Source organism: Schistocerca piceifrons, chromosome 6, assembly GCF_021461385.2.
Source record: "Schistocerca piceifrons isolate TAMUIC-IGC-003096 chromosome 6, iqSchPice1.1, whole genome shotgun sequence".
Taxonomy (NCBI): domain Eukaryota; kingdom Metazoa; phylum Arthropoda; class Insecta; order Orthoptera; family Acrididae; genus Schistocerca; species Schistocerca piceifrons.
Window position 1 is genome coordinate 543,856,246 of NC_060143.1, and position 19,875 is coordinate 543,876,120.

The window sequence follows — 19,875 nt, forward strand, 5'->3', positions numbered from 1 at the left end:
TTTACTTCCGCCACTTGTTCCTTTAACTGAGCTACGTCCGTACTGTGAAACTGCCGGCGTAATTGACATCCACGAAGGCTATGATTTCCTTCAGCAGCACAGGTTGCCGAATGTGGTTGAGAGGAAGCTTCCTCACGTCGACTGGCGTGCCGTTTGGTGATCGTTGTGCGCTCTTTATCTTGGCACTGACGTCCAGTCTGCATGGTACCTTGCAGTCAGTGGGGAGCAAGTATGCCGATCACGCCTTCACAGGATTCACCTCGCAGACATCCCATTTTGTGTCGACTGTGATGTTGTGGACAAAAACGAGCAGGTCGGCCAGAGGAGTTTGGTTCTTGGTCCGACAGATGTCCCTAATTACCCGTACTACTCATCAGATACCTACTCAATTGCTCCTCTTACCGGACGCGGGATACTTCCCTCAAGCAAAGACGAACTCTGTGAGGTGTATTTGTGGACACGCAGCACACGACTTGTTTGCTGATGGCGAGACATGTATCCTTGACTTTTGGCGGTTCCATAATGAACACCACGGTGCAGTTGTCCGCAATGCAAAATTTTTCTCCAATTTCCTCTGTAGTGTCCTCCTTAACCCACCCCAGAGCTGGTGTGTTCCTGTTACGCAGAGTTGATCCCCGTGTCTTCCACACTTAGAACCGATATATTCTCTAGTGATCCAAATGTTCATCCCCGAAATACTATACGTTTGATAGTCTCAATTAGTCTGACGTCTTGGTGCGCCCGCGTCCTCGGGTGACGCCGACATCCTGACATTCTCGGTGGTATTAATGACAAAAATGAATAAATAAATAATTAAAAATAAAAAAGAACGAAAAGAAAAATAAATAAATAAACCATGTTCACTGTACCTCAACTCCACGTTCCGTACGCTTTCCTTGGCTCCTGGAGGGGGGGGGGGGCATCGTGACCGGGCCTCTGGTTGTGACCCCTGCTCACTGCCCACTTTGCTCCCACACCTCCCGTTAGGCGCCGGGAAGGTTCGTTTACCAAAAAAAAAAAAGTGGTCACGGGGTTGGACTGCCCCGCGGGGGAGCCGTGTTCAGTCCTCCCTCGTCCCATTTTCTTTCCGCTGTTCGCTGTATTCAAATTTGTGTCTGTGTCGTGGTGTAACGTCCGTTTGCAACAGCGAGTTGTAAGGATGGGACTATAATGACAATTGATGCTGCACATCTACTCTATTAGCAGCCGAAGAGAAGTGGCTTTCGAATGGGAACCGCAAACGCTTGGTGACAGGGCGACATGTCAACCTCGTCCTCCATCGGAAAACACGTCTGGTGTGTTATACACGGCACTAGTGACAGTACGTGTGTCATATGATAAGGAATATCTTACCGAGGCACCTAATTTCTACGCCTGGTAAGTGAATGAGATCCTTGCTCGATTTAGGTTTTCGTATGAATATGATCACTCCCAAGCAAACGATGAAAACAGAAAAGTTTGTCACATAGGCTGCAACAAATGAACGCAAGTTTCACAATCACACAGTTTCTCTGTTCTCTGTCGAAAGATACGTTTTTAACGTTTTTGAAGCTGAGTTCCCTTTTGAAAGTTTCGACTCTGGAATTCATTTCCTGTAACATAGTTCACACCAGTTTATTTGTTGGTTTCATTTCTGCGAGACGTCTATATGATCTATCTCGCCTGCTCTCACTATTTATCGGATTTGCCAGTGACGGTAACGTATTCTCAGCACATGACTCACATTCTGTAACCAATATATAGTACGACAAGTGCCAAGACTACAGAAAGATAAGAAACATTTCAATGACTCGACGGACAGCTCATACTGCTGTGGGGAAAAAAAAATTGTCACGACAGGGATTTGAATGCGGCTCGCTCACGCCACAGCCCAATACCGTGCCCACCTAACCACGCCGTCGCCATTGTCTGCCTGTGCCCCATATTGACTTATTGATCTTGGACCATTTACTGTTTCTATTATACTTCTGTTTTTTTTTTTCAGTCCAATACACCTACTACCTGTTTTCATGCTTTATCTGTGTTCAGTTTTTGACGGGCTCTCCATTGGCTAACCTTACCACTAAATCTGATGGGGGTGCGATAGGAAGTTTACCTTGTTAGTAGCCGCCGCTTGGGGACCCAAGCTGAGAGAGACGCCAGCGAAGCGCAAGGGCGCGATTTGTATGCGATGGGTATCACAAGTAGTAGCGAGAGCTGACACAGTTAAAAGTGTGGGAAGGCAAAGAGGAGAAGGGAGGGAGCCCACCAAACAAAAAGTCACATGTGTGGAAAAATGTTCTTGAACCGGTTCTGGCCGCACCCTCGAGGTTTCTTATACATCTATGTCTTCATCGACATCTACATGGCTACTCTGCAAAATTCCTGGCAGAGGGTTCATCTAACCTCCTTCAAACTATTTCTCTACCGTCCTGCTCTCTAACAACGTGTGAGAAAAATGAACACTGTTGTGTTGACAGAAGAGCCAACACCGTGTTAGGAATGGACGCCGAAATGCACGCGTTTTTGCTTACGCAGGCTGGCGTGAGGAGGGAAGGGCTATACTGACGTGAGGTCTGGAACATGACAAGGAATTAGAATTCAGAAAGCGGACGTAGCTAGTTGATACTTAACTAATCCATTTATGATGAACGTCGCTCTTGACGGTACATGATTCACAATATTATCTGTTCAGATTATAGTAACTGAATATGGCGCCTTGCTAGATCGTAGGAAATGACGTAGCTGAAGGCTATGCTAAACGGTCGTCTCTGCAAATGAGAGCGTATGTAGTCAGTGAACCATCGCTAGCAAAGTCGGCTGTACAACTGGGGCGAGTGCTAGGGAGTCTCTCTAGGCTAGACCTGCCGTGTGGCGGCGCTCGGTCTCCAATCACTGATAATGGCGACACGCGGGTCCGACGTATACTAACGGACCGCGGCCGATTTAAAGGCTACCACCTAGCAAGTATGGTGTCTGGCGGTGACAACACAAACACTTAAACCTTTCCGTTCAAGGTCTGATTTCTCCTATTTTATTACGTCGATTATTTCTCCGTATGGTGGTTGGCGACAATAAAATACACTGAAGCGCCGAAGAAACTAGTATCGACATGCGTGTTCTAATACAGAGATATCAAATGTCTCTGAGCACTATGGGACGTAACATCTGTGGTCATCAGTCCCCTAGAACTTAGAACTACTTAAACCTAACTAACCTAAGGACATCACACAGATCCATGCCCGAGGCAGGATTCAAACCTGCGACCGTAGCAGTCGCGCGGCTCCGGACTGAGCGCCTAGAACCGCTAGGTCACCGCGGCCGGCTACAGAGTTATGTAAACAGGAAGAATATGGCGCTCCGGTCGGCAACGCCTATATAAGACAAGTGTGTGCCTCCAACATCGACGCGGCCGGAAAAAGATCCTGCAAGAACGGGACCAACGACGACTCAAGAGAATTGTTCAAAGTCACCGAAGTGAACCCCTCCCGCAAATTCCTGCAGATTTCAATGCTGAGCCATCAACAAGTGTCAGTGTGCGAACCGTTCAACGAAACGTCATCGATATGGGCATTCGGAGCCCAAGGCCCACTTGTGTACCCTTGATGACTGCACGACACAAAGCTTTGCGCCTCGCCTCGGCCCGTCAACTCCGACATTGGACTGTAGCTGACTGGAAGCATGTTGCCTGGTCGGACGAGTCTCGTTTCAAATTGTATCGAGCGGATGGACGTATACTGGTATGGAGACAACCTCACGAACTCATGGACCCTGCATGTCAGCAGGGACTGTTCAAGCTGGTGGTGGCTTTGTAATGGTGTGGGGCGTGTGGGATTGGGGTGATATTGGAGCTCTGACACGTCCAGATGTGACTCTGACAGGTGACACGTACGTAAGCATCCTGTCTGATCACCTGCATCCATGTATGTCCGTTGTGCATTCAGCCAGACTTGGGAAATTCCAGCAGGACACTACGACACCCCACACGTCCAGAATTGCTACAGAGTGGCACGAAAAACACTATTCTGAGTTTAAAAACTTCCGCTGGCCACCAAACTCCGCAGACATGAACATTATTGAGCATATCTGGGATGCCTTGCAACGTACTGTTCAGAAGCGATCTCCGGATTTATGCCCTGTAAGATTCTTGGTGTCAGTTCCTTCCAGCACCACTCCAAACATTAGTCGAGTCCATGCCAAGTCCTGTTGCGGGGGCAGTACGTGATATTAGCCAGGTGTACCGTTTTCTTTGGCTCTGCAGTGTATTTTCATATTCTGAGGCAAAAGCTGGTGATCAATATTTCGTGAGAAGATCTCGGCGCAAAGAAAAATGCCTTTGTTTTAATGATTCACGCTCCAATCCGCTTATCATATCTGTGAACTCTCTTCGCTTATTTCGCGATAATACAATACGAGATGCCCTTCTTTGATCTTTTTCGATGTCGTCCGTCAATCCTATGAGGTAAGCACAGTAGTACTTTCTACATCTACTTCTACATCCATCCTTCGCAAGCCACCTGACGGTGTGTGGCGGAGGGTACCTTGAGTACCTCTATCGGTTCTCCCTTCCATTCCAGTCTCGTATTGTTCGTGGAAAGAAGGATTGTCGGTATGCCTCTGTGTGGGCTCTAATCTCTCTGATTTTATCCTAATAGTCTCTTCGCGATATATACGTAGGAGGGAGCAATATACTGCTTGACTCTTCGGTGAAGGAATGCTCTCGAAACGTCAACAAAAGCCCGTACCGAGCTACTGAGCGTCTCTCCTGCAGAGTCTTCCACTGGAGTTTATCTATCATCTCCGTAACGCTTTCGCGATTACTAAATGATCCTGCAACGAAGCGCGCTGCTCCCCGTTGGATCTTCTCTATCTCTTCTATCAACCCTATCTGGTACGGATCCCACACTGCTGAGCATTATTCAAGCAGTGGGCGAACAAGCGTACTGTAACCTACTTCCTTTGTTTTCGGATTGCATTTCCTTAGGATTCTTCCAATTAATCTCAGTCTGGCATCTGCTTTACCGACGATCATCTTTATATGATCATTCCATTTTAAATTACTCCTAATGCGTACTCCCAGATATTTTATGCAATTAACTGCTTCCAGTTTGTGACCTGCTATATTGTAGCTAAATGATAAGGGCTCTATCTTTCTGTGTATTCGCAGCACATTACACTTGTCTACATTGAGATTCAATTGCCATTCCCTGCACCATGCGTCAATTCGCTGCAGATCCTCCTGCATTTCAGTACAATTTTCCATTATTACAACCTCTCGATACACCACATCATCATCTGCAAAAAGCCTCAGTGAACTTCCGATGTCATCCACCAGGTCATTTATGTATATTGTGAATAGCAACGGTCCTATGACACTCCCTTGCGGCACACCTGAAATCACTCTTACTTCGGAAGACTTCTCTCCATTGAGAATGACATGCTGCGTTCTGTTATCTAGGAACTCCTCAATCCAATCACACAATTGGTCTGATAGTCCATATGCTCTTACTTTGCTCATTAAACGACTGTGGGGAACTGTATCGAACGCCTTGCGGAAGTCAAGAAACACGGCATCTACCTGTGAACCCGTGTCTATGTTCCTCTGAGTCTCGTGGACGAATAGCGCGAGCTGGGTTTCACATGACCGTCTTTTTCGAAACCCATGCTGATTCCTACAGAGTAGATTTCTAGTCTCCAGAAAAGTCATTATACTCGAACATAATACGTGTTCCAAAATTCTACAACTAATCGACGTTAGAGATATAGGTCTATAGTTCTGCACATCTGTTCGACGTCCCTTCTTGAAAACGGGGATGACCTGTGCCCTTTTCCAATCCTTTGGAACGCTACGCTCTTCTAGAGACCTACGGTACACCGCTGCAAGAAGGGGGGCAAGTTCTTTCGCGTACTCTGTGTAAAATCGAACTGGTATCCATCAGGTCCCGAGGCCTTTCCTCTTTTGAGCGATTTTAATTACCAGAGGACCAACAAGCGCAGTGTAGGTAGTCTCTTTAGTAGATCTGTTGAATCTTCTAAGTGTTCTGCCAATAAAACGTATTCTTTGGTTTGCCTTCCCCATAATATTATCTACGTGATTGTTCCAATAATTGTATTTCATAGATATTTAGTCGAATTCACAGCCTTTAAATTTCCTTAAATTTACCATTTAATTTAAATTTAACGGATTTCTCTTTCTACTCATGTGGATGACCTCACACTTTTCGTTATTGAGAGATTATTGCCACTTTTTGTACCATTCAGATATCGTGTCTAATCCATTTTGCAAATGGTTTTGATCTTATGATGACTCTACTAGACGGCAATGACAACATCATCTGCAGACAATCTGAAAGACTTGTTCATATTATGTTCTAAATCGCTGACGCATATTAGGACCAGCAAAGGGTATATAACACTTCCTTGGGGAACGCCGAATATCGCTTCTGTTTTACCCGATGAGTTCCGTCGGTTACTACACTCCTGGAAATTGAAAAAAGAACACCGTTAATTCATTGTCCCAGGAAGGGGAAACTTTATTGACACATTCCTGGGGTCAGATACATCACATGATCACACTGACAGAACCACAGGCACATAGACACAGGCAACAGAGCATGCACAATGTCGGCACTAGTACAGTGTATATCCACCTTTCGCAGCAATGCAGGCTGCTATTCTCCCATGGAGACGATCGTAGAGATGCTGGATGTAGTCCTGTGGAACGGCTTGCCATGCCATTTCCACCTGGCGCCTCAGTTGGACCAGCGTTCGTGCTGGACGTGCAGACCGCGTGAGACGACGCTTCATCCAGTCCCAAACATGCTCAATGGGGGACAGATCCGGAGATCTTGCTGGCCAGGGTAGTTGACTTACACCTTCTAGAGCACGTTGGGTGGCACGGGATACATGCGGACGTGCATTGTCCTGTTGGAACAGCAAGTTCCCTTGCCGGTCTAGGAATGGTAGAACGATGGGTTCGATGACGGTTTGGATGTACCGTGCACTATTCAGTGTCCCCTCGACGATCACCAGTGGTGTACGGCCAGTGTAGGAGATCGCTCCCCACACCATGATGCCGGGTGTTGGCCCTGTGTGCCTCGGTCGTATGCAGTCCTGATTGTGGCGCTCACCTGCACGGCGCCAAACACGCATACGACCATCATTGGCACCAAGGCAGAAGCGACTCTCATCGCTGAAGACGACACGTCTCCATTCGTCCCTCCATTCACGCCTGTCGCGACACCACTGGAGGCGGGCTGCACGATGTTGGGGCGTGAGCGGAAGACGGCCTAACGGTGTGCGGGACCGTAGCCCAGCTTCATGGAGACGGTTGCGAATGGTCCTCGCCGATACCCCAGGAGCAACAGTGTCCCTAATTTGCTGGGAAGTGGCGGTGCGGTCCCCTACGGCACTGCGTAGGATCCTACGGTCTTGGCGTGCATCCGTGCGTCGCTGCGGTCCGGTCCCAGGTCGACGGGCACGTGCACCTACGGTTCACGTCCACGCTGCCGCGGCATGCTACCAGTGTTAAAGACTGCGATGGAGCTCCGTATGCCACGGCAAACTGGCTGACACTGACGGCGGCGGTGCACAAATGCTGCGCAGCTAGCGCCATTCGACGGCCAACACCGCGGTTCCTGGTGTGTCCGCTGTGCCGTGTGTGAGATCATTGCTTGTACAGCCCTCTCGCAGTGTCCGGAGCAAGTATGGTGGGTCTGACACACCGGTGTCAATGTGTTCTTTTTTCCATTTCCAGGAGTGTATATACTGTGACCTTTCTGAGAGGAAATCGCGCTTCTAGTCGCACGCAATTTGATTAGAGGTCTCTCATGAAGGGCAGTGTCTAACGCCTTCTGGAAATCTAGAAATGTTGAGTCAGTTTGAGATCCCCTGTCGGTAGCACTCATTACTTCGTGCGAAGAAAGAGCTATACTATTCCAGCACAGTATATGTTCCAAAATCCCGCTGAAAATCGACGTTAGTGACATGGGTTTGTAATTCAGTGTATTTTCTTTCTTTTGGTGTGACCTGTGCAATTTTCCAGTCTTTTGGTACGGATCTTTCGTCAAGCGTGCGGTTGTGTGTGATTGCTAAGTATGGGGCTACTGTAGCACCAAAAATTCCGCCACTGGTAGCTGAGTGGTCAGCGCGACGGAATGTCGTACCTAATGGCACGGGTTCAATTCCCGGCTGAGTCGGAAATTTTCTCCGCTCAGGGACTGGGTGTTATGTTGTCCTTGTCATCGTCATTTCATCCCCATCGACACGCAAGTCGCCGAAGTGGCATCGGAAGACTTGCACCAGGCGAATGGTCTACCCGACGGAAGGCCCTAGCCACACGAAATTAACATTTACATCACCAGAATCTGACAGGAACGTTATTTGTATGCTCTCTGTACCAGAAGACATGCTTTTATTAAGTGCTTTAAGCTGCTTCACTACACCGCGGGGATCTTCTTCCAAGTTACTCATTTTGGCAGCTGTTCTCTCTTCGCAATTTGGAATATTTACTTCGGCGTCTTTGGTGAGGGAATTTCAGAAAACTGTGCTTAAAAAGTCCACTGTAGTGGCACTGTCATCGGTTAACTTACCATAGGTATCGTGCAGTGAAGATATTGATTGTGCCTTGCTTCTGGTGTACTTTACAAACGGCCACAATCTGTTTGGATTTTCGATCAGATTTCAAGGCAGAGTTTCATTGTCATCTTCCATTGAAGTACGCGACAAGTTTCGAGCTTCAGTAAAACATCGTCGATCTTGGAGACTTTGTGTTCTTTTAAATTTGGCATGCTTATTTCACTGCTTCTGCAACAATGTTCTGACCTCTTTTGTGTACCATGGGGGATATATTTCTTTGGATTGAAACCACATCTCGCCTACAGTTACATAGTTAATTGGGAAAGGGATGGAGGCTGAATCCTAGGAAGGCGTTGAGCAAATTATTACCTTTTTTTCAAATAGATATTTTTGTGTTTACTTTTGGTGGATTTGGCTGTTGCAGTGGTCGCTCTCGCTTCAACGATCTTGTTGTCAGCAGTCCATGAATCCGTCATGATGCTTCCTACACTCATGCTCATAAATTAAGGATAATGCTGATACTTGGTGAAACAACGCTTTGGTGGGCAGTTTGCGGGTTTAAATCACCTCGGGGTATGACCATGCGGTGCATTTGGCCTACAGTCGTCGCACGGTGGCGTTGGCAGCAGTCCACATCTGCAGAGGTGTGTTGGTGCATGCAGAGTACGGTGCAGCGAGTAAATGTGCAGACGTTTTCAGACGTGCTAATAGCGCCTGTGTTTTGAAAATGGCTCAAAGGACACGTATTGATGACATTTTGAGGGGTAGAAGACTTGGGCGACTGGAGGCTGGTCAAACACGGCAGGTCGTAGCACGGGCCCTCTGTGTGCCACAAAGTGTGACCTCAAGATTATGGCAACGATTCCAGCAGACAGGACACGTGTCCAGGCGCTACAGTATGGGACTTCCACAGTGTACAACACCACAACAAGACCGACATCTCACCATCAGTGCCCGCAGACGACCACGGAATACTGCAGGTAGCCTTGCTCGGGACCTTACCGCAGCCACTGGAACAGTTGTCTCCAGACACACAGTCTACACACGACTGAACAGACTTGGTTTATTCGCCCGGAGACCTGCAAGGTGCATTCCACTGACTCCTGGTCACAGGAGAGCCCGTAAAGCCTGGTGTTGAGAACACAGTACATGGTCATTGGAACAGTGGTCCCAGGTTATGTTCACAGACGAGTCCAGGTATAGTCTGAAGAGTGATTCTCGCCGGCTTTTCACCTGGCGTGAAACAGGAACCAGATACCAACCCCTTAATGTCCTTGAAAGGGACCTCTATGGAGGTCGTGGTTTGATGGTGTAGGGTGGGATAATGATTGGTGCACGTACACCCCTACATGTCTGACAGAGGAACTGTAACAGCTCAGGTGTATCGGGACGTCATTTTGCACCAGTATGTCCGCCTTTACAGGGGTGCAGTGGGTCCCACCTTCCTCCTGGCGGATGATGAAGCACTGCCCCACCGCGCTGCCATTGTGGAGGAGTACCTTGAAACAGAAGATATCAGGCGAATGGAGTGGCCTGGCTGTTCTCAAGACCTAAACCCCATCGAGCACGTCTGGAATGCTCTCGGTCGACGTATCGCTGCACATCTTCAAACCCTACGACGCTTCAGGAGCTCCGACAGGCACTGATGCAAGAATGGGAGGCTATACCCCAGCAGCTACTCGACCACCTGATCCAGAGTATTCCAACCCGTTGTGCGGCCTGTGTATGTGTGCATGGTGATCATATCCCATATTGATGTCGGCGTACATGCGCAGGAAACAGTGGCGTTTTGTAGCACGTGAGTTTCGTGACGGTTTTCTCAATTTATCACCAATGCCGTGGACTTACAGATGTGTGTCGTGTGTGTTCCCTATGTGCCTATGCTATTAGTGCCAGTTTTGTGTAGTGCCACGTTGTGTGGCACCACATTCTGCAATAATCCTTCATTTAGATGCATGAGCGTATTTACTCAGGATTATTTGTTGCTAAGAGATCAATTATGTTTTCGCAATTATTTACATTTCGAATAGGCACCTAACTTATTGCTCAAAATATAACATTTTGTACTAATTCTGACGATGTTTTATGCCTACTACCGGCTTTGAATACGTATTTTCGCTAGAAAATGGAAGGTAAATTATAATCGCCACCAACTATAATTTTATAAGTGTGGTACTTATTTGTGATGACGCTCAAGTTTTCTTTGAACCGTTCAACAAATGTATCACCTGATCACCAGAGTCATGGGTGGGGGGGGGGGGGGGCTCGTTAGAAGGAACCAATAATTAACTTGTTCCGGTTGTCAAGCATAGCCTCTACCCAAACTAATTTACAGGAGCCATGTACTTTCAAGATAAACTACATCTAACAGCAACAAAGACGCCACCATCAAGTTTATTTATAATATGTATTCATTGTATTCGCAATTGCATACGTGGATAGCCATCAGCTGTAGAATGGAATAACGGCAATGGGCGGACCCGGACTCGAACTCAGATTTCCCGCTTATCGCGAGCTGTCACTTTACCATTTGGCTATCCGTGCACGACTCGCGGCCAGACCCAAACTTCCACATGTCGTCAACCATGCGACTACACCCTGTAATCGTACATCCATTATGTATATTCCCGTACAGGTGAGACATATTACTTGAAAGTTGCTTGCCCGTTGGCGAATAAATACGATATTGCAGTGCCTGTGTTATTCTGAATTACGCCGCAGAGTTACTTTGGACATGCATGCATGTCCAAAGGAACAGACTCTGCGGCGACTACATCCATCATGAAATACGTTCAATGTACGGGAATATACACAATGGATGCACGAGTGCAGATTGTAGACGCATAGTTGATGACATATGGAAGTTTGGGGCTGGCCGTGAGTCGAGCATGGATAGTTAAATAGTAAGGTGACCGCTCGCGATAAGAGGGAAATCCTCCTTCGAGTCCCGTCCGGCACAAATTTGCGTTGTCATTCCGTTCTACAGCTGGTGGCTGTCCATATACGCAATTACGAATACAATTAATGTATTTCATAACGGCTGTAGTCGCCGCAGTGTCTGTTCCTTTAGACATGTATGCGTATCCAAAGGAACTGCATTGAGTTCAGAATAATACAGACACTGCAGTATCATATGTATACACATAAAAAAAAAAGTTTTGCATCACCTCTGTTCAGAGAGTACCGAAACTTGTACAGAAAATTGGAATAGAGATCAACATAAACATCATTTCCACCCGTCTTATTGCTCATGAAAGCCACACGTTGTATGTTGTACCACCATACAGCGAGACCTTCAGAGGTGGTGGTCCAGATTGCTGTACACACCGAAACCTCTAATACCCAGTAGCACGTCCACTTACATTGATGCATGCCTGTATTCGTTATGGCATACTACCCACAAGTTCCTCAAGGCACTGTTGGTTCAGATTGTCCCACTCCTCAACGGCGATTCGGCGTAGATCCCTCAGAGTGGGTGGTGGGTCATGTCGTCCATAAACAGCCCTTTTCAATCCATCCCAGGCATGTTCGATAGGATTCATGTCTGGAGAATGTGCTGCCACTCTAGTCGAGCGATGTTGTTATCCTGAAGGAAGTCATTCACAAGATGTGCATGGTGGGGACGCGAATTGTCGTCCTTGAAGAAGAATGCCTCGCCAATATGCTGCCGATATGGCTGCACTATCGGTCCGAGGATGGCATTCACGTATCGTACAGCCGTTACGGCGCCTTTCATGACCACCAGCGGCGTAAGTCGGCGCCACATAATGCCACCCCAAAACAGCAGCGAACCTCCACCTTGCTGCACTCGCTGGACAGTGTGTCTAAAGCGTTCAGCCTGACCGGGTTGCCTCCAAACACGTCTCCGACGGTTGTCTGTTTGAAGACATATGGGACATTCATCGCTGAAGAGAACGTGATGCCAGACCCGAGTGGTCCATTCGGCATCTTGGTGGGCCCATCTGTACCACGCTGCATGGTGTCGTGGTAGCAAAGATGGACCTCGCCATGGACATCGGGAGTGAAGCTGCGCATCATGCAACCTATTGCGCACAGTTTCAGTCGTAACACGACGTCCTGCGGCTGCACGAAAAGCATTATTCAACATGGTGGTGTTGCTGTCGGGGTTCCACCGAGACATAATCCGTAGGTAACGGTCGTCCACTGCAGTAGTAGCCCTTGGGCGGCCTGAGTGAGGCATGCCATCGGCAGTTCCTTTCTCTCTGCATCTCCTCATGTCCAAACAACATCGCTTTGGTTCACTCCGAGACGCCCGGGCACTTCACTTGTTGAGAGCCCTCTCTGGCACAAAGTAACAATGCGGTCGCGCTCTAACTGCGGTATGGACCGTCTAGGCATGGTTGAACTACAGACAACACGAGCCGTGTACCTCCTTGCTGGTGGAGTGACTGGAGCTGATCGGCTGTCTTACCCCCTCCATCTAATACGCGCTGCTCATGCATGGTTGTTTACATCTTTGGGCAAGTTTAGTGACATCTCTGAACATTCAAAGGGGCTGTGTGATACAATATCCACAATGAACGTCTATCTTCAGGAGTTCTGGGAGCTGGGGCGATGCAAAACTTTTTTTAATGTGTGTATTTATTCTATCGTTTCTGAACACTTCAGATCCTTTGTAAAAATTTCGGCTCAACTTATCTCCCCGTTTTTAGTCGGTATCTAGAAAGATTTGAGCCTCACTGCTTTCCATTATCGCTTGGAGCTCTGGTTCTTTCCCAACACAGCTACGACAGTTTACAACTACGTTATTGATTGTTGCTATGTCTACCCTCCTCCTGTGTTGTTGTTCCTGCAACCTTTGAAAATCGAGCCCTTTTTGCACTGTCCTGACGCCCTTTAACCTACACCTCTTGCTCTCAAAGCAGCTTCCATCAAAAAAGTTCTTGATTATTTTAACGGTTTTTTACCTTTACTACGAATGCTATGTAATGAAGCACTAACTTTGCCATCTGAAGATAGGTTAAACTCGAAACAAGAGTTGACGGAAAAAATGCTGATACACGAAAGATGAGACTGCTGCCTGCCCGTCTTCAGCATTTTATCCGACAGTCGTCGTGCAACAAACCGTGTATAAGAATTAGCGCACTATTTACTGAGTAAAACAGATTAATTTGAATACTTGTGTCAATATAATTATTAGTGTGTACATGTCATCAAACTATTGTTGTCCCAAGTATCGTCTCATTTAGGTACTTGTGATAGCACGTTCGTTATTAAAGGACGATAATTTTCTTCCGAGAAGGTCTTGGATTGCTGCCGGTTGTTCTGAGAGTTATCAACCCTGAACTTTCACTGTTGATAGTCTTGCAATTCCCGTGTTGAAGGAATGCGCAACATTTACAGGTGAACAAGCAGAGGGGGCCTCAAACTTCCATTATTTATTGCAATAACATTGTGTCAATATATCGCGCGAAAGTGCGAGTAGTAGAACGGCACAATATTATTGGCCAAGAGTTATGCCGGGGACGCGTCGGTTTAGAACTCTGCATTAGCGGCGAACAGTACAGACGAAATCATCTGAAAAGCTTCCAGTAAACATTTCAGTGGAACAGGGACTCATTTACTGGAGCATAGATTCGTGACGCACAACAGAAACTACTAATTACAAATTGTTTAAAAAGTAAACTGTGTAATTAATCGTGTACATAACTGTTTTCAAAGTATTTCCCTAGAGTAACAACTGTTGGAAATTATGCAAAACAATTATTTACTGATTACGGATTGAAAGCTTACATGATCTTATGTCAGTGGTGTCTCAACTGTTGCAAGGAAAAGAAAAACATGTTACCCACTGGACGGTTGGCCTGATCTTATTTGATATCCTGGAAACTGCTTCAAGCAAATAAACATTTTTGCTTACTGTCCTGACAGCATGATCTTAAGTTTCCTCTGCTACTGTCGACAACGAGGTATCCGGCGTTTCCTAAACAGTCAGGAATTCATTTCTCAAAGTAACGCTTGGTACTTCAATATACTGTACATCCTCCACCACACTCTTTGATATTTTGTCATTTATTTGTTTGAATTCTTTGCGGAAATTCGTTCGGAGCGAATTAAATTTCTCTCGGTTTCAGCAGGAATCGCCGTTTATTGCGCATCACTGTCTTTACACGGTACAATATATTACGCAGTATATTGAACGAGCGCCAATATTTTAATGCTCTGCGATCTACTTTAATATATTGCGCAAGCCGCCAATCCCATACACAGATCATCAATATTATTGCGCAATACTGAGTATTGCGTAATAAACGTTGAGCGTGTGATGGCCCCTTCACTCTGCTAAGAGAGAGAGAGAGAGAGAGAGAGAGAGAGAGAGAGAGAGAGAGAGAGACTGGACCCACTGCACAGTGCCCGTGTGTTGGCAGAACGGCTGGACTTCGCTGCACTGCGCGGCGCGCGCCGGCTACATCGACGTGGTGCGTCTGCTGGTGGAGTCCGGGGCTTCCCCCAAGAGCGAGACCAACTACGGCAGCGCCCCCATCTGGTTCGCCGCCGCAGAGGGCCACAACGACGTGCTCAAGTACCTCATGACCAAGGAGCACGACACATACTCGCTGATGGACGACCGCAGGGTAAGGCTCGCTGCGCGCTTTACTCACTTCTGTTTCTGCCACTATATTTCAATTCTTTTATCTTGGCGTACCGCGCATGCCCGCCCAGACACGGGAGATTGCTGCGTTACCAGAGAAGCAGCGCCGTAGTATAGTTCGTAAACTTACGTTGGGGGGGGGGGGGGGGGGGGGGGACCGCGCAGTTTATGAAGTAAAGCCACCATGGCCGCATTAACCCTTTCGCTGCCACAGAGACGTGCTCCCCGCATTCCGCGCTGTGCGCGATTTTGTTATCACTGCACTGCTCGCCTCAGCAGACACATGATGTTTCGACTGCTTTGATACCGTTTATCATTCGATTTCACAAAAACTATTTGGCCCAAAAATTTGATTTTTACACATCTTCTTGACTGATACCTTCCCCCCATAAATGACTTAATTTTATTTTGATGTTCAACGCAGTTATTGTGCAGCATTAGATGTAGTAAACCACTGCACGAAATTTTTAAGAGTTTGCAGAGGTAGAAGTCCATAGCGTACACTTTCCGTACGGTCGATTTTACTTGCCACTAGAAATTTCAAAAAATTACATTCAAATGAATGAAATTCATGAAGTAAGACACTACTATATTGGTTTTAAATAAATAAAATATTAAGCACCAAACAAGGTTTGAACTCAGAACCTTTTACTTGGTAGCCATACACCTCAACCATTCCGCTAATGCAGTTCATCATTGAACAGTTTTCCCGGAGGACTTCAAAATATCACGCAAAATACCGGCAAACACTGTTGGTATGACTACGAATTACGTTTGGTCGAAGTAAATTAGGAAATAAACAATTACCGCTGTTCTTTATTGAGAAAAAGCGGTTAGTGAGAATGATACAAACACCTTTCCTTGCTATCGCCTGAATTAGGAGGCTTATTGCTTGTTTGGTTTACTCAATTAATAGAATATGAAGCAATTGGTATAAATAATGCTTTTTCCAAACTTTCTATAAAGGAAAGTCTGCTATCAAGACATTGCTTTTGTTCAATTACTTTATTTATGACTGAACGTTTCTAAAACTGAAGACATTCGTCCGTGCTCTGCCCTGCAGTCGAGCTCTGTTCATTGGCTGACTGTGTTTTGTGACGTCAAATGCGCAGAACGAACCTAAACTCGGCCGCCGTCGCGAATGATGCGCACTTTGGTGACTTGTACGAGTTGCTAGTCAGATGAAGGTACAACAGTTGACATCAACTGTTGAGACTGGATATGCTACGCGTGTGTCTACCAGAGAAAGACATACGCCCACCATGGTTCATAATGAGGTATGGGTTTGTAAGTGATTGACTGGCGCGCCTCCTCTTTTCTCATGAATTGTTTTAAGTATATTTCATCTTTTATCTCAATACTGGTTTGATCCAAACCAGTATTAAATTTAAACCAAACCAAACCAAACTGTGCAAGCCTCTTCATAAATACTTCATTTGAGCTCGCTTGCTGTAATCAACTACACTGCACAATAGAACTAAAGGATCACGTTTTCGAACACCATGATTCCCACACACTGCGACGCTTAACTTTAAAATTTGGGTCAAAGGCGCGTACAACTTTCTCTGTTATGATGCAAAACCGTGGCTCCCTGTCTAACAATACCACCACTTGCAAAGTAGGTTAGAAATCAGATTAATAATGTTGCTCACGCAGCATATGTTCGTTTTATCAGGCAACAACAAAGTTATTGACTGTGGATGGTATCGTCAGAATGGAAATAATGAAGTCACTGAAAAAAAGTAATTAATTTTGGCACTTATCTTGAATGGATCCCCACGTAGATTTTGTCGAAGTTGTTATGACTCATCTTGTTGATTCTAGGGTGATTCCCCTTTGACTGCTAGAAGGTCCAGATCTGTATTTTAGCAATATTTGAAGACCTAACAAATGGGTTTTTCAGGAAATTCTTAATGATCAAACAATCCCAGATCAGAACAATGGTATGGTAGAAATAATTTTTGACTTGGTGGTCACGATCCACATTTTTATTAAACTTGTTGTAAATTCACGTATACTTCTTCTTAATTGTCACATCATCAAGAAAACAGTTTTGTATCAATCTTCATATATTTAATTTCCACTTTAACCAAACACAAGACTTGACTGTTTTTTTACAAAGTGAAATTACAACTTCTGCAAAGTGAAACAAAGACTGCTCTTTGTGCATTCGCGCCAAAACGGTTACAAGTAAGTCAAAGATTACGACAGTCTCACAGAAATGAATACACTCAAGAACCATATCACTGTAATATATCGATACATCGGAGTACCTATACATTAATAAAACCAAATGTGAATATTGTCACAAAAATATGTTTGATACTTCACAGAAAAGTAGTACGATATTACTGGTATCGAGAACTGGGGTTGGAGTGCCGTAATGGTCACGTAAATATAGAACCATTACAAGTGCGACATCAAAATCGGTTTCGACAGTGCTGCATGCAAAAAAAAAGTGTAAGGTGGTTTAATGATGTCACACTGGCACCAAATTTCATGACAATTCTGCTCAGTGTCGCCCTGGACGTGTGACACGATAGGAAGATCGTCACAGCCCCTCTTACCCACATTTCACCCCTTCTTTTGACACCTCCGTGATGGAATCAGAACTGCGATGCCCAATGTACAGAACACACAGTTCTCTTACGGGTGGCCATGGAAGACATTCCTTGATGTTCTTCACTCCCTTTGAGACTGGTGACACCCATGGGCGTTTCAAGCCTCCTCTAAGGACATCCTCATCGAACGTGATCGCACCAGTTTGCAGAGCACAGCGATCGCATTTTTTTCTCTCCTTTACAAGTTGGAACCACTAAGGGCTGTTGAAAACCATTCGACTAAATTTGAACGTGATCCGAAGCAGTTACGGATGCTTATGCTTTCTCAGCATTCCCATTTTGTGTCGTCCTGTGTCGTAATGACAGGAGGATGTGACATTGCCAAATGCATGAATAAAACGGCATAGGGTCCCTTTAAGAACACTCAAATCGCCAATAGTGGCACTTGCTCAGCTCTGTTGAGAATTTTAAGAATGTACCTGTACAGACGGAACCCATGACGAAGGCCTAGAGGCTTGCAGACCAACGACCCCTTCGACACTCTTCAACCCCAGGTGGCCTACTATCAGGCGCAAGAGCAGGATTGTAGCAGTGGAAGAGTTGTAGCGTAGCCTGCTTGCAGGCGTCTGGTACTCTCATCATGGTGGCTGTCTGCACAGGCACATTTATAAGTTGCTCAACAAAGGCGAGTGGGCGACACCGAGGGTTTCGCCGAACGGGGGATTCTTAGACGAACCCTTTGCCATTCTATTCACGCACAGGTTAATGTCACAACCCCCCCCCCCCCCCCCCCCATGATCACGCCGCAAGAGGACGAAAACTACGAGTGCTGAGAAAACACAAGCATCCTTAGCTGTTCCGGATCACGTTCAGATTTCTTCCAACAGTCCCTAGTGGTTCCATTCCAAACACGAGAGCAAAAACTGTGGTCGCACTGCGATCCAAACAGTTGCGATCACGGTCGATGGGGATGCAACCATACAATGTCCTTAGAAAAAATGGTTCAAATGGCTCTGAGCACTATTGGACTTAACATCTATGGTCATCAGTCCCCTAGAACTTAGAACTACTTAAACCTAATTAACCTAAGGACATTACACAACACCCAGCCATCACGAGGCAGAGAAAATCCCTGACCCCGCCGGGAATCGAACCCCTGCGGGCAATGTCCTTAGAGAAAGGCTGAAACACCCATGGGTGTCAGCAGTGTCAAAGGGTGTGAAGAACGTATTCCTGCTGCACATCGCACTGTGAACTGACGTTTTCGTCCGCGAAATAACCGAGAATCAACGCCCGAGCGAAAGGGCTGGTTTCATTGACGCCCTTTGTGTCACTCCCTGCGGTCTTCTTTTGTCGATTCTGAGTAGCAACGTCTGTGGAATGTTTCTGCCTCTACGTCAGAGAACTTACCTGTTGTAACGTATTTCTCCAGCTTCCCTAAGACCTCGTGGTCAAGTTATAATGCGCCCAGTTATATGAGTCTGATGGAATTCCTTTTAACTTACACAAACAGTTTAGCGTTGTTTTAACACATCTAACCACTTAACTGACGTAAACTCTGCTACCAGGTTGAATGCCTTAAAATTACGTCAAATTAACCGCAGAATTAGAATACTGGCTTGACATGAAATAATATGCAGACTTCTGTAGCTTCCTGATGCCAACAACACGACGCCAGCTCAGTCAGTTAAGGAATAACTTCTTATCACAGTATAGAGGAGGGATTGTATCAGCAAAAGAGCATTATTATCAAGCATTAAATATAGCAGTTAAGTTTAGTACAGTGGTGGTAGCAAATAATAATCATGTATGCTATAATTTGTGTTGTCAGCAAAATGGAGTGTCACTGTTAATATTGCACGCACCAGCTTTAAACTCTTTTATTACAGACAGCTGGCTTAGACTACCATGGAGCCATCTCACTTACTGCCAAACCACAGTCATAAATCTGTGTGTTCTGATTTGTGAGTACAGTTTTTCGTAAGTTTTGATAAAATATTGGCAGTGTGCAAACCACAAAAACTGTACATGACACTCTGTACCAAAATATCATCTGTACTGCAGGAGGAAAAAAGCTATGTGAACATCACTATGGTTTATTAAGAAAGTAAATAAACTCACCGATGATGGTGGCTGTACCCACAG

The 19,875-nt window shown here is 46.0% G+C and overlaps 1 protein-coding gene across 1 annotated transcript in view; it reads left to right on the forward strand.

The window, feature by feature from the left end:
- The window catches only part of LOC124803453 (serine/threonine-protein phosphatase 6 regulatory ankyrin repeat subunit A), a 446,739-nt gene that overhangs the window by 292,343 nt on the left and 134,521 nt on the right, over positions 1-19,875 (forward strand). The window contains exon 14 of the mRNA XM_047264641.1: positions 14,946-15,152. Within this exon, the coding sequence (XP_047120597.1) occupies positions 14,946-15,152 (207 nt within the window). The remainder of the gene's footprint in view (positions 1-14,945; positions 15,153-19,875) is intronic.